We start from the raw sequence: 23622 nt of genomic DNA on the forward strand, positions 1-23622 counted from the left end.
CTCTCAGAGCATTCACAGTAAGCCCACTGACACCCCTATCAGATCACAGCAAAATTACAGTCTATTTGAACAGAGCAATTCTCAATCATGAGGCATCAAAGCCAAGTAACTGAATAATATTAAGAAATGCTAAAGATGGAAGGAATGTAGTGTGGAAACCTACCAAAAAACAATTAGGCAACAACAAATTCAATCCCTTTTAGACAACTTCCTGGACAAAACCTTCCACTGTAATAGTGAAGGTGTAAACTTGGCAGTAGAAAACCTAAACAGTATATTGGACCTCTCAGCTTCTCTATCAAATCTAAAAATGTCAATCAGAAAGAAGAAAATTAACAACAATGACAATGGTTTGGTGAAGATTGTAAAAACCAAAGAAAGAAATTGAGAAACCTATCCAACCAAAAACATAGAGACCCAGAAAACCTGAGCCGACACCTTCACTATGGTGAATCACTAAAACAATACAGAAATACACTACGGAAAAAGAAGGAACAGCACTCCAGAAATCAGCTCAATGTAATTGAAGAATCCATAGACTCTAACCACTTCTGGGAAAATTGGAAAACACCAAACCAACAACAACACGAAGAGTTATCGATCCAAAATGGGTAAACCACTTCTCCAATCCTTTAGGCCCTATAACAAAGAACAAGCAGCAAAAACATATACATGATCAAAAACAATTCTTAAACTACCAGAACCCACTGGAATCCTCCAATTACATTGAATGAACTACAGGACAAAACACAAACCCTCCAACCCAAAAAGGCCTGTGGTGTTGATGGTATAGTCAAGGAAATGCTAAAATTAACAGACGACAAATTCCAATTGGCTATACTTAAACTCTTTAACATCATCCTTAGCTCTGGCATCTTTCCCAATATTTGGAACCAAGGCCTGATCACCCCAATCCACAAAAGTGGAGACAAATGTGTCCCCAATAACTACCGTGGGATATGCGTCAACAGCAACCTTGGGAAAATCCTCTGCATTATCATTAACAGCAGACTTTTACATATCCTCAGTGAAAACAATGTACTGAGCAAATGTCAAATTGGCTTTTTACCAAATTACTGTACAACAGACCACGTGTTCACCCTGCACACCCTAATTGACAAGCGTACAAACAAAGGCAAAGTCTTCTCATGCTTTGTTGATTTCAAAAAAGCCTTTCACTCAATTTGGCATGAGGATCTGCTATAAAAACTAATGGAAAGTGGGGTTGGGGAAAAAACATACACCAATATAAAATACATGTACACAAACATTGTCAAAAAACACACACATTTCTTTCCACAGGGCCATGGGGTGAGAGGGATGCAGCTTAAGCCCCACCCTCTTTAACATGTATATCAATGAATTTGCCTCACCCCTACTAGAATCTGAAGTCAAATGTCTACTGTTTGCTGATGATCTGGTGTCACGCCCTGACCATAGAAAGCTTTTTATGTCTCTATTTTGGTTTGGTCAGGGTGGGATTTGGGTGGGCATTCTATGTTCTTTTTTCTATGTTTTGTATTTCTTTGTTTTGGCCGGGTATGGTTCTCAATCAGGGACAGCTGTCTATCGTTGTCTCTGATTGGGAACCATACTTCGGTAGCTTTTTCCCACATGGTTTTTGTGGGTAGTTATTTTCTGTTTAGTGTTTTGCACCTTATAGGACTGTTTCGGTTTCATTTATTCTCTTGTTATTTTGGTTAGTGTTCAGTGTAAATAAAAAAACATGAACACTTACCACGCTGCGCTTTGGTCCGACTACTCTTCTTCAGACGACGAAAATCGGTTACATCTTCTGTACAGATTCTGTCAGACCTGGGCCCTGACAGTAAATCTCAGTAAGACAAAAATAATGTTGTTCCAAAAAGGTCCAGTCGCCAGGTCCACAAATACAAATTCTATCTAGACACCGTTGCCCTAGAGCACACAAAAAACTATACATACCTCGGCTTAAACATCAACGCCACAGGTAACTTCCACAAAGCTGTGAACGAGCTTATAGTCAAGGCAAGAAGGGCCTTCTATGCCACAAAAGGAACATAACACTTGACATACCAATTAGGATCTGGCTAAAAATAGTTGAATCAGTTATAGAACCCATTGCCCTTTATGGTTGTGAGGTCTGGGGTCCGCTCACCAACCAAGAATTCACAAAATGGGACAAACATCAAATTGAGACTCTGCATGCAAAATTCTACAAAAATATTGTCAGTGTACAACGTAAAACACCAAATAAGGCATGCAGAGCAGAATTAGGCCAATACCAGCTAATTATCAAAATCCAGAAAAGAGCCGTTCAATTCTACAACCACCTAAAAGGAAGCGGTTCCCAAACCTTCCATAACAAAGCCATCACCTACAGAGAGATGAACCTGGAGAAGAGTCCCCTAAGCTTGCTGGTCCTGGGGCTCTGTTCATGAACACAAACAGACCCCACAGAGCCCCAGGACAGCAACACAACTAGATCCAACCAAATCATGAGAAAACAAAAATATGATTACTTGACACATTGGAAAGAATTAACAAAAAAACAAAGCAACCTAGAATGTTATTTGGCCCTAAACAGAGAGTACACAGTGGCAGAATACCTGACCACTGTGACTGACCCTAAACAGAGAGTACATAGTGTCAGAATTCCTGACCACTGTGACTGGCCCTAAACAGAGAGTACACAGTGTCAGAATTCCTGACCACTGTGACTGGCCCTAAACAGAGAGTACATAGTGTCAGAATTCCTGACCACTGTGACTGGCCCTAAACAGAGAGTACATAGTGTCAGAATTCCTGACCACTGTGACTGGCCCTAAACAGAGAGTACATAGTGTCAGAATTCCTGACCACTGTGACTGACCCTAAACAGAGAGTACATAGTGTCAGAATACCTGACCACTGTGACTGACCTAAACTTAAGGAAAACTTTGACTTTTGTTTGTACAGACTCAGTGAGCATAGCCTTGCTATTGAGAAAGGCCGCCGTAGGCATACTTGGCTCTCAAGAGAAGACAGGCGCTTCTGCACTTCCTAACCTCCTGTATGACCATATTAGGGACACATATTTCCCTCAGATTACACAGATCCACAAAGAACTTGAAAAGAAACCATATCTACTGGGTGAAATACCACAGCGTGACATCACAGCAGTAAGATGTGTGACCTGTTGCCACAGCCAGTGAAGAACAAACCCCATTGTAAATACAACCCATATTTAAGTTAATTTATTTTCCCTTTTGTACTTTAACTATTTGCACATCGTTACAACACCGTAGACAGACATACTATGACATTTGAAATGTCTTTATTCTTCTGGAACGTCTGTGAGTGTAATGTTTAGTGTTAATTTGTGAATGCACCAATTTGTAAGTCGCTCTGGATAAGAGCGTCTGCTAAATGACTTAAATGTAATGTAAATGTAAATGTTAATTTGCATTGTTTATTACACTTTTGTTTATTACGTACTTCACTTGCTTTGGCAATGTTAACATATGTTTCCCATGGCAATAAAGCCCTTGAATTGAATTAAATAGAGTGAGAGGGAGAGCAATGGAGAGAGAGAGAGAGACAGAGATAGAGAGGGTTCCCCATCCCCAGCTAGGGACCAGCACCAGCAGGTAAACATCCCCTCTGGCACCCAGCCCCAGGGCTCACTTATAGCCCACTGTTAGTATTCAGAGTGAGGTCCTTTGATTAGAAGGAAGGGTAAAATCATCAATAAAAAATCATCAATTATGTAACAGATTAACGACTTCCTCGCCCCCACTTCTGTCAGATCTCTCCACCACCGACCCCCGACCCCCGACCTGACACCTCCGCACACCAGCTTGGCCACCAGACACACCAACACCCACTCTTTGGTCTACTTGTGTATCTAAAAAATAAAGGAACAACCAAATATGGCCTGGAGTTCATTATTATAACACTACACTGTTAACCTTTTGTAATATGCAACCATTGGAACATTTGCTTCCATGCCTGTCCTTTGTTGTTCCAAGTATGTAGTCCCTCCCCAATGGTGTGTGTGTGTGTGTGTGTGTGTGTGTGTGTGTGTGTGTGTGTGTGTGTGTGTGTGTGTGTGTGTGTGTGTGTGTGTGTGTGTGTGTGTGTGTGTGTGTGTGTGTGCGTGCGTGTGCGTGTGCGTGTGTGTTGTTCTCATCTGTTATATTCCCCACAGCCATCGTCCCCAGGCGCTACGATCTTTAAAGTTTATATAAATTAAAAATGAATGGCTTGTACAGATGCGGTATGCTGTGATTCACAAAACATCCATTGTAGTTGAATCTGATTGCCAGAGTATGCTTTAATTGTGAGGCAAAATAGTTGCTGATTTATTTGCCTTACTGCTGTTAAACACTTTGGTATAATAGTACATTTGCATATGAAGGAAACACCAAACTATCAAAAATCATTGTGGCTTTGACATTTCCCAGAAAACAAACGCTACAACAAATGACTGATACTATGCTTCACACACTTCAATCAATATTCTTCTTCCTTGTGAGGAAAATAATCATTTCCTTTGGGTCTAATGTCATGCTTGAGGAAAGTTGCAGAATTGACATCTGTTGGCAATGGCTGTCAGAAGCGTTTAAGTAAAAATTTAGCAGCAGAGAAAGCAATTTAAAAAGACGTTTGGAAACACAGACCCACAAACACACACACACACACACACACACACACACACACACACACACACACACACACACACACACACACACACACACACACACACACACACACACACACACACACACACACACACACACAGACTGACTGCCAATCACTTTGGCATCTTTAGCAGATTGAACTGTGATGAAACAATACCAAATGTCTTCTTCTCTCTCGCTAGGCTGTGGACAACATGGCCTCCACAAATGGACACGGACACACATACACTTATTTGAGTCATGGACTTATTTTATGGCTGCAGCAATCAACTCATGAGTCACGACAGACTCATTCACATTACTTTGCTGGGTTCAATTAGGTCAAACCTGCATAAAAATCAGAAATTTAGTTTGAATTTCAATTCCCTCACACAGTAAACAAATGTTCTAAAATTGACCTCAGAGCAATTATGCTGGACATGCATTTACATTCGAATTTAGCAGTTCATTTGATATTTTTGTTTTTAAAGGGGGGGGGGGGGGGGATTTCAATTTCCTTGGGTATTATTTGAGTATAAAAAAAAGTGCAGGTATGTTCATCTGAATAATATCGTTTATTCATCTCCATACTTCTCTTCTTAGATCCATCCATCACTCATCAGAGAGCATAGGCCCCCGATGACTCCTCTCTCCCGCTCTCCCTTCCCTAATCAACTCTGCACGTAGGCAGTAGCTCAATTTGCTCTCTCCAAGACATCCATCCATGTAGTCTCATGTTGCTGTGGCAGCTCCTATCTCTGTCGTCTAATGACTTCCTAGATGGATCGGGCTCTCGTCAATGATCATTACAATTAAGCAATCAAGAGGACAGGGCACCATGAGGAGACAAACTATTTTGTAGTGAACCAGGGCAGAGCAAACAATATTCAAGTCAGTCAAAGAGAGAGATCGTGAGCAATACAGTTCCACGTGGTACTGTCTTTGAAACTCATATGTTGGTCCCAACCTGTTGAAAAATGAAACCGTTGGGTCTAAATATGAATCAACTTCACCCGATGGATAGGCCTACAGTCCTTACCACAACCATTTGAAAATAAGAAAACCAACTGAAATCATAAGACCAGCATCCGTTGACCTTCACAAGCCTATCAATCAGATTTGTGTAATGTCGCTGAATGGATCATGGTGTTCTTTTTTCGGATGACAGCTAGGCGCCATTGGCTCCATTTTAACATCCTGATCATCATCATCATCAGTGGTATGACTATGAGGATACACGAGAATGTGATATAAGACGTCGAGACCCCACCTACGTTTCTGAAGCTGATTGGACTCGCGCAGATACACAGCTATGATTTAATAGACAGATAAGTGGACACATCATTCTGTACTCCCGGATCTCGTCGCTGCACTGCTATCCGTATCATCGTTTCGCATCCGCACCCGGACGCGCGCAAGGTCTTCTCCAACTGTCTCTAACATAATATTCAAATTCGAATATTACCACGTCGGAAAACAGGTAAATATATATATATATATTTTTGTTGATAGATGTGTACCATAATTGTTTTGTTATAGAGCCTATTTCAAGTTATTCAGAACATATTTGTCCGTCAATTGGATGGCGGGCGTTTTGCAGGGACATTTGGAGACGCAACGAATCAACTTTGTCTACAAGCTGAACAACAAAAACATGTCGGACTTTTCCTATAGGCCTATAGCCTACATGATAGCCTAATTGTTGTAGCCTATTCGGAAAACATATCTACAAATCAAATGACTGTCAAGGTTTAGTAATATAGCCTTTCGTTTCACAATAAATGGCAAACATTCCGTGCGCATTACGCACAATTTAAAACCAGTTATCACTACATTTTAGAAGAGAAACGAATGTTTAGGCCTGCTGTTGCAATCTTTTAGTCTATTATTTATTGTGGATTTTCAATGTGTCAAGTCCGTTTCATATTTGGTGCGCGTTTGCTGGTTTCAGCTGAGCTCTAATGAAGCATTTTGCAGTTTGGAAGTTATTTATTGTAATGCGTCAAAGAAACGTATCTCTAAATGTTGATATTTTTGTCAACCCAACATCACAGCTTGTCTAGGCTACAGGTGGTGTTAAGAAGATGAAAAACGGATTGTTGCTGGTGGCTCTGTTCCTCGTCATGGAACTCGGCTCAAGCCAGTCTAGCTGCGAGGAGCCTGCTGCTGGGACGCTCAGATCAACTGCTGACTCAGAGGTAAGGACGTTTCTCATCCAACCGTGTCTATGTAACCCTCATATGGTAACGTATCTAGGTATATAATGGTTTAAAACATAATTGTGAATTCAAAGCAAATGACTGTGGGGATCGGATCAAATTAAAGCCGCATCTGCGGAAAGATAACCTTGTTCATGTGTCATCCCGATTATTATTTTTTTGGAGGGGGACTGATTTCACGTCTACGAATGAAAGAAAACGATGCTCATTAATGACATATCATCATTGTCTTTACAGGATACTCCAGGTCTTGAAAAGCTCAAGCGGACCATTCTGAAGAGATACAACGACCTGGATTATGACAGTTTCGTTGGGCTGATGGGGAGAAGGGGCGCTGGTAAGCTTCAGCTCTGTCTCTGCATTTTACCATCAATCAATCAAAGTTAAGACCCTCAGCAGGCAACAGTTGTCTCGGTGCTTGACTTGGACTGAAATAGGTTCCTGAACTCATTTTGGGTTCCGGTACTGTTTACATTTAAGTGCAGGAGCGCCACTATACTTTTGAGCTAATATTCTGTAAGAGGAACAGGAGATTAAGCAGTAGATAATTGGAGGTGCCGGTACTCAGCTCTGGTGAGCTCCTGCCCAATTCATGCACTGAGTAATCTTTGATGATGTATAGAGGGGGTTATACTGATACTCTGTCACTGAGACTTCTCTGTTTTGACTAAATTAACAATTAAATTAACAAACATTATTCACAGGACTAATTTACTTTTTATTGAATAAACATTTTTATTGGGTTTTATGCATTTTTTACAATTGACTTGCTTTTTCACAGATATTTATGAACTACCTCCCTCTCCACATAAAAGTAAGGAATAACCATTGATTTACTGTTTGTTTTACATATCAATAGAAATGGTATTAACTTTTAATAGAACAATAATGACAAATGTAATTTCATATAATGCGAACACCGGCATTTGATAATGATTGAACCATTTTTGTCACAGGAGAGATGGATGATGTCTTTGTTGGGCTTATGGGCAGAAGAAACTTGGAACAAGGTGAGTGTGGGTGGGTGGGTGGGTGGGCATTAATGAGAATCTAATCTAATGGTCCTCTGCAGCTCAGCTTGTGTGGCTCAGTTGATAAGAGTGTGGTACTAGCAATAAACACCAAGGTCATGGGCTCATTCATACAGAGATCATATTTTAAGTTGCTTTGGATAAAAGCATCTGATAAGTGGCATACATTACCTGCACTCAAATGACCAAAACGCCCTCTAGTGGCCTCATGGGTGGAACGTAATTAATAGTTTTCATAATTTCATCATTACTACATGTTTTTCTACGCTGAAAATCTGGTGTTTCTATGTCAAGCTGTTTTGTTATAATTCACAGTCTTCTGTGATGTATATAAAGAGTAATATTGCAATGCAAACTAAAAATGTAATACATTTCAACTCTATATCTGACATGGTACAGGTGTCTTCTTATCTTAAGGCCATAACCATGTGTGTGAGGTGTGTACTTTTGTATTCAAAGTAGATGTGTTTAAGACTACAAAAAACCACTCTGTGTGACCCTGATTTAGTCCACTGCAGTAAAAGGTTAATTCATCTATACCTCTATAATAATCCAAAGTGCAGTGGAGATAATGCATTTCTTTCAGCTCAGTGACTCAGTGTGTGTTCTCTAACAGGTAACATGCGTCCTTTGAGAAAGGAGGCGTACCCCGAGACAAGAAGAGGAGGCTTATTCTTTAATAAGTGCAGACTGAGGTGTGTGTGTGTGTGTGTGTGTGAGGCATTTGCTCTCCCATATCCTTTAGTAGACTCCATGCATTTTATGCTATGCAGGTTTCCATGTATGCCTTAAATACAGTAAATGTGTCCGCATTAGCTCATCTCTCTACATAGTACGCTCTTAGACAAAAGGTGGTATCTCCAACTTTAAAGGGTTCTTCGGCTGTCCCCATAGGAGAACCATTTGAAGAACTGTTTTTGGTTCCAGATAGAACCCTTTTGGGTTCAACATAGAACCCTTTCTACAGAAGGTTCTACATGGAACCCAAAAGGGTTCTCCTATTGGGACAGCAGAAGAACCCTTTTGGAAGCCTTTTTTTTCCTAAGAGTGTAGAATACATCGAATAACAATAAGTTATCAAGTGCTCCATATTTTCTCATGTTCTGCGTTGCATTAAGCAATACTAGAAGCTTTAAAGACACATTCATGAAACGTTACTGATTATAAATGTATTACTATATACCCACTGTTATTGTTTGATCCAGGTTTCGGCGTGGGCTGTAGACAAGACATTCATCCAGATCCATCCCTAACATCCAGCCAAGGCAAAACCCCCTTTTCAGAAGATTGGAGTTATTATTATACAATACAGAAAAAGACAACTATTTATTTTACAAAACAAAGTATTTTGCGAAAACATCTATGGAATTTAAACTGACCAAAATCAACCTGCTACTGTAACATGTGCCCTGATGGGTTGTCATAGTAACTAATAGCTATAATGTATTATCTGAAAGAAATCAGTAACAGTCCCATCTGATAAGATCTATTTCTTTCCCATATGTTTGTGATTCAAATTAAATAAATAATAAAATGTGGCAACAATACTGACAATTAACAGGAAAATATTTGGTTACAACATTTTAAATCCACCATCATAACAACGAGAAAGATGCTGCCATCCGGCACGTTGAATATGTAACCAAAAATGACATTAAGTAGTACTGTACTAAAAATACTTTAGTACTGTAGGTATAGTAAGTGTAATCTACCCCACTTTAAGGCCATTCAACTGCTTAGCAGATTATCTAGAATATATAAACATATGGGTATTACATTTGACATGAAACACACTCACACTTAGCTACACCACAGAGCAATGTAATACCATTCAAAAATGTGCTCTATCAGCTTGACCTGACGCCGAAAAACCTCTGATTCTGACGAAAATTTCGACAACGTTAAGAAACGACCATTGTTCAGTGCACGCATATAAAAGTCCCTTCATATCTCTCTAAAAGTGCATTACCAATATAGAATTGAATAGTTATGGATGGTCAATAAGGGTTGTGGAAATGATGATTTTCCAAATCAACTGTAAGACACAGAAATGCTTGATATCATGCTATCGGAAATGTCCAGGTCAGAATGTTTTTATGCAGCATGGGCTACATGAAGTAAATGATCTAGAAGTGTATACAGATACATGGTCACTAACGGCATCCTATTGGAATTCAAACAGAAAATCAGATAAAACAACAACAGATATCGATAAAAAACAGTTAACACGTTAGAGGAAAAAGTTTTACAGTATATGGATGAATAAATCCCCTACAACCAATCAAACCTGAACTGTGGTGGAACTGATGCACAATGTGGGAAATATCGAACCTGTTCCTGGCATGACCATTTCACAAGTCCTGTTTCCATCTCACACAACAACACACTCCCGTTACCACCTTAAAAACACATTCAAACGCTTCAAATCAAACAGCCCCATTGACACCAATGCATGACCACGTTCACGTTCCACTTAAGTGGAAGTTAGGCTTCGGCCCAAAGAGAATCACTGCTGTCTCTCCTGTGTGACTGCCGTCCTGTTATTGTCCATGGGGATTTTACTTCCACTCGCAACCCCTTCATATGACACTGCCTCTATTTTGGACTGGTTTCCACCACCAACAACAATAATACCAGCTGGGACTGTCCCTCTACCAGCTGCCCCCACAGTGGCCCCTTCCGACTGGGCCAGCCGCTCCACCAGGCCCTGCGGTAGTGGAGGTCTGTAGCGGTATCTGTAGCCGTAGGCACGGAGGTGGTAGGTCCAGTACTCCAGCGTGTACATCAGCTCTGCGTCCACATAGTGGAAGGATACTGCCAGGTCTGAGCAGCACTGGGGACCCTGGAGGAAAATAGCAAACCGAGCACTATAAAACTTGCTATATGGCCTCCCACTGTATCTTTTGACAGAATCCCACCCTTCAAACATACACCTGTGACATATGCACGCGCGTACCCACACACACACACACAGCAATGCAGCTCAGAACACACACGCCCACTCCTCTGGGGCATACATCAGATAGCTTAAACATCTGTTTAAAACGGGCTATTGGAGTGTTCACTGTCTATTTCACATTCCTGCATGTATATTTGACTGGGGAAAACCTAATAACACATTTCTGACAGTCATTGTTAAGCAGAGGAGACACTGGCTATGTTTCCTCCACAAAGACACCTGACTAGCTTGTTTACCCCCAGGTGTATTGTCATGTGCCTTGGTGGTCCCTGTCTGATAGACTCATAATAAACTTGTCTCATTTGCATTTCAAAGCACAATGAATTAGCACAATTATCTGAAAAGAAAATTGGCAAATGTTCCTACTGTGGACAGTGCATTGTCTCCACTGCAATCATCCACTTTAGCAATCATCCACTTTAATGTCATTTCTTTCTTTCTATGAAGGCTGTGGAAGGACAGACATCTAACGTTGTCATTTTCACTGTGATATATATCCTTTAGCCTATATTCAGGCTGTTCATCGAAAATAAATGTCAATATTCCATATATTGAACCTTGTTTCGGAGAGGGTTTGTGTAAGACAGTGATGCCCTGGTCAAAAAATGCCCTACCTAAACTTTAATAGACAAAACACCCTTGAGTCGCAAATATCCAATTGGTGCACAATAGTGTACAGATGGCCATGAATTGAATTAAAGGATTTTAAGAGGAAACAAGTTCAAGCTCTTGGAAAGCTGTCTTCCTGACCCAGTTTGACCCCCAATTCAATGGTAATCCATTATCTGGGTTCATCTTAAACAGTCTTACACGAATAAGATAGTGAGGTACTACAGAGAGACAGAGAGAGACTGGAAAGGAAGAAAGAGAGAAAGATGGTGTGAGAGAGAGAGAAAAAGAGAGAGAAAAAGAGAGAGAGACAGCAACAGAGAAAGACAGAGACAACGGCAGAGAGAAAGAGAGAGCGAGAGTGAGAAAGACTAAGAGCAAGGTGAGCTCTGGCTTGTATCTTACAAATCAGTGAAACTGAAAGCCAACAAAAGTAATGACAACAAGAGGAGAGAGAGAGAGCTCAGCAGTGACTGACCTCTACGATGGGGTAGTAGCAGTAGTTCCAGTACCAGAAGCTCTTGGAGAACTTCCCAGTCAGGTGGTGTTCCGGTACGAATGGATGAAACGTCTCCCGCTGCAACGTGTCCCTCGAGTCCATGGCCAGAACCCCCATCTTCTCCAGACACTGTCCCAGAGCCAAGTCCTCCACAGAGGTGGTATGGGTACACACCTTGGACTTGAACCCCTCCACGAACCTCCTGAGGGCCTCCTTACTCAACACATACCCCGCTCCGCCACTCATGTACCCCTGCTTGGCGTAGGGCTTGAAGCGCTTGCCGAAGTAGAGGGGCTCGTCGGGCGTGTGATTGGACAGTACCCAGCGGAGGTTGTCCACCACTACGAAGGTGTCGTCATCTGCCTTGAGGAACCAGTCGGCTTCGTTCCCATGATGCTCCAGGGCATAGTGGAAGGCCCGGATGGTCTTCCAGTAGAGCTGGTCGCGGCCCTCCCCTGTCCCCAGCCCTACGGTGGGGAAGTCTGGCGAAGAAGAAGAAGAATGCTTTATTGTCCATTTTCCTACTGTTTTTTGCTTTCTAATGCAACCTCCCCCAGAGTCAGTCAGGCACAAAGCACAGAGTCAGCCATTGTGCATCACAGCAGTTAGGGTCACAGGTCTTACTCAAAGGAAACAGGGCACGAGATAGCATCTATATAGGATACTTTCGACCAGATGTTTCCCGTTGGTCATGGGATTCAAGCCGGCCCGCCTCAATACCCTCTAGGCTACCTGGCTGGGTACCTACCTGGGTCGTCGACAGAGCTCATGAAGACCACCACGTTGCAGTGGCGGCTCCAGGTGGCCTTGACATGGCGGGCCTTTGTCTGCAGGTTACTGGGGCCTGTCATCACCCAGCACAGGATGCGCACCTTCTGGTACAACTCATCTGCCACGCGACTGTACTCACCTGAAAATCATAGCCACACTAGAAACAACTTTAAAGCTGAAATCCTTAAAGCGGTAATCAGCAGTAGAAACAATAAAAAAGCGTTGTCCCCACCCCTGTTTCGGTAAAAAACTAAGGGTAAAGCTTAGTTAATTCATAGACAGAGCTAAAGATGCGAGGAACATCCATGATATAAAAATTATAGTTTTAACCACGTTTTCAGGCTATATAATGTTTTTTACATTTACTTTGTTTACAAACATTGGTGTAAAACAAGCTTATATTTCGTGTTCTGATGGGTTACGACAGTTGAACTAAGCTCATAAGGCATTTACAAGATATATTCTACAAGAATCAATGGGTACACATCATATAATTTATAAGTCCAAAAATGAATGTAGCAACTGCTGTTTTCCCATCTAATTGGTAGAACTTCCATGATATTACAACAAACACAGTTTTTTCCCCCACTGACATCATTGCATGTGCAATAGAACAGCAGAATATGTACTGCAATTTGTTTTTACCAAGCTGCCGGAGGCTCCACACGTTGGTTTTACCAACAAAACAATAACAAAGGCACTGGGGACGAACAGTGGTGCAGTGTCCCCTTATAGAGGAATAGAGGGACACCGTATATTATTCATATTTACATGGGTAGATGTATGTTTTGGAAAGAGTCTTTTTTCATAATTAAGTGTCTTAATAATTGTGGCAGCCAAGAGGTTCATTTTCGATATTAAAATACAAAATATTCACAACACACATCTTTCATACTTCCACACAGATTTATGAGATCTTCAGAGGCACTCAATTTCCTTTCACTGGGATGAGTCCTGGCCTTATTGGGCCTGTGTACCTGTGTGGTGCGGGACGTTGAGATTGACGAGGGCTGCTCTCTCCACACTGGCCTGCTTCTCCTCTGCCACCGCTGCTACTGAGCTGCCATGGACCCCTCCCAGCACAGGGAGCTCCATGCTCCTCTCAAACCATAGCTGTTTGTTCACATTATAAATATGGTGTGGTACGAGTTCAAACAAGTTTACTGACTGATAACATCATGACACCATAGCAGCAGTGGAGGCTGCTGAGGGGAGGACGGCTCATAATAATGGCTGGAATGGAGTCAATGGAATCAACCATCACACATGCGGTTTCCATGTGGTTGATATCATTCCATTCACTCCATTCCAGCCATTATTATGAGCCGTCCTCCCCTCAGCAGCCTCCACTGCATAGCAAGCATCAAACATCAACACAGTCAACAGTAACGACAGATGTACTACGTAGGTGCACTAATGTAGGGAAATAGTACCGTAATTACAGGTGCATAGGGCTATCTGAATAATAATTACAGAAGTATATTATTGTAATATTATATGGCTGCCTGAATAACTGATATGGGTGTTTAAGGCCACTAGATTATAGATGGGTAACACACCTGGCGCAGGAAGAGGTACAGGCTGAGGGTCCCCACTACAAAACCCAAGTAGAAGCAGAACCTGGAGGCACTCAGACATTTCATGGTGATATCCTCCTCCTCCTCCTCCTTCTCCTCCTCCTCCTCCTCCTTCTCCTCCTCCTCCTCCTCCTCCTCCTCCTCTCTGGTAGTTTCTGGTCCACTCCAATTACAGCATCTATTTCTGAGATCGGAACACAACAGCATTGAAAAGGCAGAAACAAATGTCGACCATTTACTTCAACTATTGTTTTTGTCAGGCTCAAAATATTCAGAATATAGCTGATACTAATCTCTACTTATCTTGCATGGAACATGATAGTTCTGTCCAACTGTCTGTATTATATACACACTGAAGGCCAAGTCAGAGGCCTTGCTCTATTTTGTTTTTTCTCCCCAGGTAAGTTGACTGAGAACACATTCTCATTTACAGCAACGACCTGGTGAATAGTTACAGGGGAGAGGAGGAGGGATGAATGAGCCAATTGAAAGGTGGACATGATGGTATGAGGGCCATATTGGGAATTTAACCAGGAAACCGGGGTTAACATCCCTACTCTTACGATAAGTGCCATGGGATCTTTAGTGACCACAGAGAATCAGGACACCCATTTAATGTCCCATCCGAAAGGCAACTGTCATAGGGCAATGTCCCCAATCACTGGCCTGGGGCATTTTTTTTTAAACCAGAGGATCTCTACGGATCAATATTTTTGGGGAACTCAGTCAGAGTTTCAACTTACTGTTGAGAGTTAGAATAGTAGAATGCACAAGGTGCAATTTAAAAATTTGGTTGTGCATCAGCTAACCTTTTTAAGATTGGTAACTTAGTCTAGTGGAATTCTATCTAAATTTGTAGTAATCATGGTCGAATTACCGACTGGGGGGCACCCAATAATTTTATTAGTGACTCTTCATATTAAAAACGACAAACATTTCTCTTCACCCTATGACAAAATGTGTAGAATTGCAGGAAATTAGCTGTAAAACTGCAAATTCTTCTCTCCGCCCCATGGAAAAATGAGTAGAATTGCATGAAATTAGTTATAAAATAGCACAATCAACTCTCTACCCCATTGCAAAATATGTAGATTTGCAGCTAAATGCTTTAAAAACTGAAACGTTTTCTATACGCCCCATGGCAAAATGTGTAGAAAATGTTTTGCTCTCAAGGTGTGGGAAACAAAATGTAGCTTAGGGACCCCAAAATGGTAGAGCCAGCTCGGACTACATGTGTGGGTATGGATGTGTGTATGCAGACCCTTGAGCCAATGCAGCCTCCCACGATGAGTTCAGATTTTTTTGTGGCACCCACCCCCACCTAAATTGCCAATCTCTGTCCTAGTGAGATAAGTCTATCCTCTTGTTGTATAAATAACTTTCAGATGAGAGTGAAACTACTAGAGTGAAACAGCAAACAGGAGTGGCAAATGTCTCTGTAGTTCCATTGCACTTCTTTCTAAATGTCACTTCAGAAATTCTGGTGTAGCTCAATGGACTGCATTTTAGCAAATTGGCCACTCCTGTTTGCTGTTTTCCTCTAGTAGTATTGAGGTTATATTGAGGTTAGAGACCGCTAATCGTGGACGAGGAAGTTAATAATGTACATTAAGTAGGCCAAGCGTATTGTCACGCCCTGACCTTAGAGATCCTTTTTATGTCTCTATTTTGGTTTGGTCAGGGTGTGAGTTGGGGTGGGCACTCTATGTTCTATTATTTGTATTTCTATGTTTTGGCCGGGTGTGGTTCTCAATCAGGGACAGCTGTCTATCATTGTCTCTGATTGAGAACCATACTTAGGTATCCCTTTTTCCCACTAGTCTTTGTGGGATGTTGACTTTGTTTATGGCACATAGCCTTTAGCTTCACGGTTTGTTTTGTAGTGTTTATTGTTTTGTTCGTAGTCTTTTCTAATAAAAAGAAAATGTACGCTCACCACGCTGCGCCTTGGTCCTCTTCTTTCAACGGCCGTGACACATATCCCCTTAACAGACAGACTATGCTGCCTGCCTTAAAAGCATACAGGACTGAAAAACACGTCCAACACAGTGACAACACAATAATAACACCGGGGCAACATTGTATACAGTTTAGAGCTATGGTCATTTAACCGCTATCTTCTGTGTGAGAGTTATAAGCTGAGTTTAGATTCATTGCAGGATTCCTATTCTTCTGAATTTATATTCTTCAGAAATGAAGACAACATAACCGTGACGCTAATTACCGCTATGATTTTATCACCGTCAATCATTTGGATAAAGCAATAGCTTTCCATCAGACAAAGACATTACATCTGTTTATCACCAGTAATTGTGTCCCAAAATATCATAATTACCTGTGTTTGTTGATCAGAGTCGCTTGTAGCCAACGTGATAAGGCATCCTAGACTACAATGAATTCCAAAAGCCTATTGTTTTTCATACATTTCGAGCCTAACCGACGCCATAGAACATTACACCATCAACAGAAAGAGTGGGTCAGTCCTATATTTAAGTTTGTAAAGGCCCCCCGTGTATTCAATCGCTCGGAAATAAAAGACAATATGAGTAACCCTACTGTAAAATCCACATTCTTCAGCATCACGGGGTAATCTCTGAAACCGCAGCGTTTGATTTGTTGAAATTGTACTGCGTGTGGCCTCCTTGCGGTTGAGAGGATCAGCCTGCGCGAGACGCTACACAGAATTAAAAGGATGTTTGAAGCCTGGGTAAAGATCACTTGAAAAAAAGTGTAGGTTATTTCGCAATTCAAGATTGTTTGTAGGTCAGTGAACCTGCGCATCACCTTGTTCAAACAAATACTCAGAACATTTACATAATCCATTGGATCATTTCTTAATGTTCACTTATTTTGGAGCTAGTCTCTATTAAAAATATATATGCAGCAATTAAATCACGAAATGATACCATTTATAAATGGTATAATTATGTGATATGATTGCGTTTGGCAACGCTGCTCCCTCCATCCTCTCAAGATGAATTGTTTGACCACTGTAGTCTTGCTTAACTGCACACTTCACTGCTTTGATTGGTGCAGCTAAACCACAAGTGTCTGTCCTATAATGAACATGCACCTGCAAAAGAAAAGTCAAGGAACAAAAATATAAATGCAACATGTAAAGTGTTGGTTCCAGGTTTTATGAGCTGAAATAAATGATCCCAGAAATGTTCCATACAGACAAAAACCTTATTTCTCTCAAATGTTGTGCACAAATTTGTTTACATTCGTGTTAGTGATCATTTCTCATTTGCCATTTGCCATCCATTCACTCGACAGGTGTATATCAAGAAGTGGATTAAACAGCATGATCATGACACAGGTGCACCGTGTGCTGGGAAAAATAAAAGACCACTCAAGACTACAGTGGTCAAACAATTCATCTTGAGATGATGGAGGGAGCAGCGTTGCCAAACGCAATCATATCACATAATTATTTTGTCACACAACACAATGCCACAGATGTCTCAAGTTTTGAGGGAGCATGCAATTGGCATGCTGACTGCAGGAATGTCCACCAGAGTTGATGCCAGATAATTTAATGTTAATTTCTCTACCATAAGCTGCCTCCTACATTGTTTTAGAGAATTTGGCGGTACGTCCAACCAGCCTCACAACTGCAGACCACGTGTAAACATGCCAGCCCGAGACCTCCACATCTGTCTTTTTTAGCTGCGGGATTGTCTGAGATCAGCCACCTTTACAGCTGATGAAACTGGGTTTTCACAACCAAAGAATTCCTGCACAAACTATCAGAAACGGTCTCAGGGATGCTCATCGGTGTGCTCATCGTCCTCACCAGGATCTTGACCTGACTGCAGTTCGGCGTCGTAACAGCCTTCAGTGGGCAGATGCTCACGTTCGACGGCCACGGGCACTCTGGAGAAGTGTGCTCTTCAAGGATGAATCCCAGTTTCAACTGAACCAGGCAGACGGCAGACAGAGTGTATGGCATCGTGTGGGCGAGCGGTTTGCTGATGTGAACATAGCCCCATGGTGGAGGTGATTTTGAGCTGAGAATATTGTTAGCTCTCTAGACCAGGGTCATTCAAATATTATTCTACGAGGTCCGGAGCCTGCTGGTTTTCTGTTGAGTAAATTGCACATACCTGGTGTCCCAGGTCTAAATCAGTCTGTGAAAAAATGCAGTGGAAAATGCAGTGGAGCTGGCATGAAATGGGAAATAATGACTTAACCTACAGTGTAGTTCAAGAAATAGAGATATTTACTAAATAAAATTGATGTGGAAGGACCACCAGAGGGCAGGCTGGGCTCACGGATGGTAGCCCAACAAGGCATGGGAGACAGGTGAACCAGAGGCAATTAAGCACAGCTGACACTACTAATGAGATATTCTCCTTCCCCTATAAGAGAGAGTATGGAACCAGCAAGGGGGGGAACTATCTCTGGAAGATGGCCAACGAGACAGAGGAGCTGTCTAGGAAGAACCATTAAGACGGTGACAATCTCGTGACTTTTTGTGGTAGTTTAAAGACAATCATATTGTGTTCCTGTTTTGCTCTGGAGAAGAAGATATATGTTTTTTTCCTTTAGAGAGTTTCATTGATTCTGTTGGAGTGTTTGTGTTGACCAAATGCCCTCAATATAGAACTTTGTTCAATCAAGAAAACCTACTCCTGACTCGTTTGTTCCACCTTCCCGCTTTAGAGTGACGCCCAATTACTTGGTCCGCTCACATTGACTAAATAAAAATAAAAAGTAACACAGTAGAATTACATAACAATCACGAGACTACAGTATATACAGGGGACCAGGTACAGAGTAAATGTGCAGGGGTACAGGTTAGTCGAGGTCATTTGTACATGTAGCTAGGGATAAAGTGACTATGCACAGATGATAAACAGCGAGTAGCAGCAGTGTAAAAACAAAGGGAGTCAATGTAAAATGGCCAATTGATTAATTGTTCAGCAGTCTTATAGTTTGGGGGTAGAAGCTGTTAAGGAGCCTTTTAGACCAACCAAGACTTGGCACTCCGGTACCGCTTGCCGTGTGGTAGCAGAGAGAACAGTCTATGACTTGGGTGACTGGAGTCTTTGACAGTTTTTTGGGCCTTCCTCTGACACCGCCTGGTATATAGGTCCTGGATGGCAGGAAGCTTGGCCCCAGTGATGTATTGGGCCGTACACACTACCCTCTGTAGTGCCTTACGGTCAGATACCGAGCAGTAGCCATACCAGGAATGGGTCTAGGGTTTCTGGGATGATGGTGTTGATGTGAACCATGACCAGCCTTTCAAAGCACTTCATGGCTACCGATGTGAGTACTACGGGGAGGTAGTCATTTAGGCAGGTTACCTTCGCATTCTTGGGCACAGGGACTATGGTGGTCTACTTGAAACATGTAGGTATTACAGACTCGGTCAGGGAGAGGTTCAAAATGTCAATGAAGACACTTGCCAGTTGGTCCGCACATGTTCTGAGTACACGCCCTGGTAATCCATCTGGCCCCACGGCCTTGTGAATGTTGACCTGTTTAAAGGTCTTGCTCACATTGGCTATTGAGAATGTGATTACTCAGTCATCCAGAACAGCTGGTACTCTCATGTATGCTTCAGTGTTGCTTGCATCGAAGCGAGCATAAAAGGCATATTAGCTCATCTGGTATGCTCGAGTCACCGGGCAGCTAGTGGCTGGGTTTCCCTTTGTAGTCCGTAACAGTTTGCAATCCATGCCACATCCGACAAACGTCAGAGTCAGTGTAGTAGGATTCAATCTTAGTCCTGTATTGATGCTTTGCCTGTTTGATGGTTCATCTAAGGGCATAGCGGGATTTCTTGTAAGCGTCCGGATTAGTGTCCTGCTCCTTGAAAGCGGCAGCTCTAGCCTTTAGCTCAGTGTGGATGTTGCCTGGGATATGTATGTACGGTCACTGTGGGGACGACATCCTCAATGCACTTATTGATGATGCCGGTGACTGAGGTGGTATACTCCTCAATGCAATTGGATGAATCACGGAACATATTCCAGTCTGTGCTAGCAAAACAGTCCTGTAGCGTAGCATCCACGTCATCGGACCACTTACGTATTGAACGAGTCACTGGTACTTCCTCCTTTAGTTTTTGCTTGTAAGCAGGAATCAGGAGGATAGAGTTATGGTCATATTTGCCAAATGGAGGGTGATAAATTCTAATCCTTACAAATAGGTCATAAGAAAATCTAGGAAATATTTCAGCCCAGAGCAATATATTTACATATACGGCTATGCTATAGTCTGTAGGCCTGCGGTTTTTGGTCAAAGACTGTAAAATAGAATGTCTTTTTATGATGTCAATATGAATGAATGTAATGTGTTTGTTTGTAATTGTGTCTTTTAATCAGCAGATGTTCTATATGTTTTTCCCATCGAGGACCACTTTGGAAACAAGTGTTTTAATTAATACTTTGAAGTGCTATGCTCTGAGAACATATTGTACATATTTATACATACAATATTGTACATATTGTTGTATATGTCTTTTGCCTAAATAAAATTCAATTAAAAAAAATGCATTAACTTGCTATCACTTTTTTATACAAGAAACTGACTAATGATTTGTTTGTATTAAATACTCAACTACACCTCCCAGAGCATGATGTCATGCCAATTTAATAATTGTTTTCTCTTCATAATGAATTCAAGCAGTTTCTATACTTTTTTGTATTATCCTTCATGAATGTTAGTGAGACTGTTTGGCATCCCGTTAGATGATGCCATTATACTATTTGACCACCAGGTGGAACCAAAGACCTGAACAATTATACAGACTATGGCAATCTACTACAAATCAAATCAAATTTTATTTGTCACATACACATGGTTAGCAGATGTTAATACTGTTTTATCCCTAATATAATGTCAAGTTCAGTTTTCGACATGTTAATGATGAAATTGTATTTTTGCAATACAAGTATATACAGAATGGTTAAGATTATGGATTTTGAGGAACTATGTTTGCAGTTTCCTGTTTTACAGTAGGCTGCAAACTGTATGAATTTCTAATTGACTGAGTAGAGTAATAACCAGAGGTGCATTGTTTCTATTCACTGTTAGAAAACCAAAACCGTCACTCTGGCAGGCCATTGATCACACTCCATATTCTAGCCAATTACCGGAAGTATCTACCTCTGAGTGGAGTAGTAGTACCTGTAGTAGGGTTATTTTGACCAGGAGAAAAAAAGAGCTAGAGTATAAATGCTGCAATACAAGATTGATTTAATTGAGTCCATTGTAGTTATTGTGGTTGGTTATTGTATTTCATGTCTCAAGTCTGTACTTCTACCATTGGCATAATCTAGTAATATCTCATGTGCTTAGTTGCCAAATAGATGCTCCATGTTCTGTTGACAGGGCCCTGTTTTGGTTAATCATGTCACATGACCTGGATTTTAACCTATATTTAAAGCTTTTTCATCAAACTATTCCCTTTTCTTTTTATATCAGATGGTCCAGCACCATCCTCAGACAATCGCTTTCATTTTTGGTCTAATTGTCATTTCTGGAAAAGACTGAAAATGAAGGTTAAAATCCAGGTCAGGTGGCATGATTAACCAAAACACAGGTGCCTACCTACTGAATATGATACTGTTGCAATAGGGCTACTGTTCTATTATTTGAGTTCCTGTCTTATTTCCATTGTACGGTTTATGATTTTATTAGAATCCCCAATAGCCGATGCCAATGGCGACAGCAGGTCTTCCCGGGGTCCGACACATAATGAAAAAGACATTACAGAAAAAAATACTTCACATACATTTATATGGAAAAATGTAATAAAAAGCTACAACTAAAGACAAAAATGTACACAAAAAAGAAACAATACAACTAAAGATTAATAATGTGTATGTGTGAGCGTGTGAGCGTGTGTGTGTGTGTGTGTGTGTGTGTGTGTGTGTGTGCGTGTGTGTGTGTGTGTGTGTGTGTGTGTGTGTGTGTGTGTGTGTGTGTGTGTGTGTGTGTGTGTGTGTGTGTGTGTGTGTGTGTGTGTGTGTGCATCTGTCAGTTACACATACAGTGTCAGTACATACACACAAACATTTGGTCACATGGGGGAGAGGTGCTGTGCCGTGAGGAGTTGCTTTATCATTTTTTTTAAACCAGGTTTGCTGTTTACTAGCGCTATATGAGATGGAAGGGAGTTCCATGCAATCATGGCTTTACATAATACTGTACGTTTTCTTGAATTTCTGGACCTGGGGACTATGAAGTAACCCCTGGTGGCATGTCTTGTGGGGTAAGTATGTCTGTCAGAGCTGTATGTAAGTTGATTATACAGACAATTTGGAATTTCCAACACATTGATATTTCTCACAAAAACAAGGTTTGATGCAGTCAATCTTTCCTCTACTTTGAGCCAAGAGAGACTGACATGCATACTGTTGAGATTAGCCCTCTGTGTACATTGAAGGGCGATACGTGCTGCATAGTTCTGAGCCAGCTGCAGATTCTCTAGCTCCTTCTTTGCAGCACTTGACCATATCACTGAGAAATAGTCAAGATAAGATAAAACTGGAGGACTTGTTGGGTCGACTGTGGTGTTAAAAATGATGAGCATATCTTTATCTCAGACAGACCTCTCCCCATCTTTACAACAATTTAATCAATATGCCATGACAATTTGCATTCTAAGGTGACACTAAGAAGTTTGATCTTTTCAACTTGCTCAACAGCCACATAATTCATTACCAGATTCAGCTGAGGTCTAGAATTTAAGGAATGATTTGTACTAAATACAATGCTTTTGTCACGCCCTGGCCTTAGTATTCTTTGTTTTCTTTATGTTTTTTAGTTAGGTCAGGGTGTGACATGGGGAGGGTATGTGTTTTTGTAGTGTCTAGGGGTGTTGTATGTGTATGGGGCAGTGTCTAGTGTAGTTGTCTAGTTATGTCTATGGCTACCTAGATTGGTTCTCAATTAGAGGCAGGTGTGGTTCATTGTCTCTGATTGAGAGCCATATTTAAGGCAGTCATAGGCATTGGGGTTTTGTGGGTAATTGTCTATGTCTATGTTGCATGTTTGCACTTAGTCTTTGATAGCTTCACGTTCGTCTGTTTGTTGTTTTGTTTCGTTCTTCTTCTAATAAAGAGAAGATGTATTTTTCACACGCTGCGCCTTGGTCCTCTCTCTCTCCCATAGAAGTTCGTGACAGAATTACCCACCAGAATCGGACCAAGCGGCGTGTGAAACAGCAACAGGACCCACCTACACAGGATTTCTGGACATGGGAGGACGAATTGGATGGTAAGGGACCTTGGATGGTAAGGGACCTATTTTTCACACGCTGCGCCTTGGTCCTGTCTCTCTCCCATAGAAGTTCGTGACAG

General features: G+C 41.4%; 2 protein-coding genes across 3 annotated transcripts; one reads left to right on the forward strand and one right to left on the reverse strand.

Annotated features, from left to right (window-relative positions):
• Positions 1 to 5854: 5854 nt before the first annotated feature.
• tac3a (tachykinin precursor 3a) lies at positions 5855 to 9437 on the forward strand. Of its 2 annotated transcripts, XM_055931032.1 has the most exons (7): positions 5878 to 6120; positions 6695 to 6838; positions 7097 to 7196; positions 7641 to 7673; positions 7816 to 7869; positions 8507 to 8585; positions 9096 to 9437. In XM_055931032.1, exons 2-7 carry the CDS (start codon positions 6725 to 6727, stop codon positions 9112 to 9114), a joined length of 399 nt encoding a protein of 132 aa, XP_055787007.1. In that variant the 5' UTR covers positions 5878 to 6120; positions 6695 to 6724; the 3' UTR covers positions 9115 to 9437. The 2 variants fall into 2 exon arrangements, with proteins under 2 accessions (XP_055787006.1, XP_055787007.1); XM_055931031.1 differs by having other exon boundaries at positions 5855 to 6120; positions 8507 to 9437.
• Positions 7570 to 17206, reverse strand: LOC129860543 (glycoprotein-N-acetylgalactosamine 3-beta-galactosyltransferase 1-B-like). The gene is made up of 7 exons (XM_055931030.1): positions 16641 to 17206; positions 16242 to 16332; positions 14288 to 14489; positions 13706 to 13841; positions 12706 to 12867; positions 11937 to 12439; positions 7570 to 10732 (listed from the first exon to the last, which is right to left on the reverse strand). Exons 3-7 carry the CDS (start codon positions 14369 to 14371, stop codon positions 10397 to 10399), a joined length of 1221 nt encoding a protein of 406 aa, XP_055787005.1. The 5' UTR covers positions 14372 to 14489; positions 16242 to 16332; positions 16641 to 17206; the 3' UTR covers positions 7570 to 10396.
• Positions 17207 to 23622: the final 6416 nt, after the last annotated feature.

This window comes from Salvelinus fontinalis, chromosome 8, assembly GCF_029448725.1.
Source record: "Salvelinus fontinalis isolate EN_2023a chromosome 8, ASM2944872v1, whole genome shotgun sequence".
Taxonomy (NCBI): Eukaryota; Metazoa; Chordata; class Actinopteri; order Salmoniformes; family Salmonidae; genus Salvelinus; species Salvelinus fontinalis.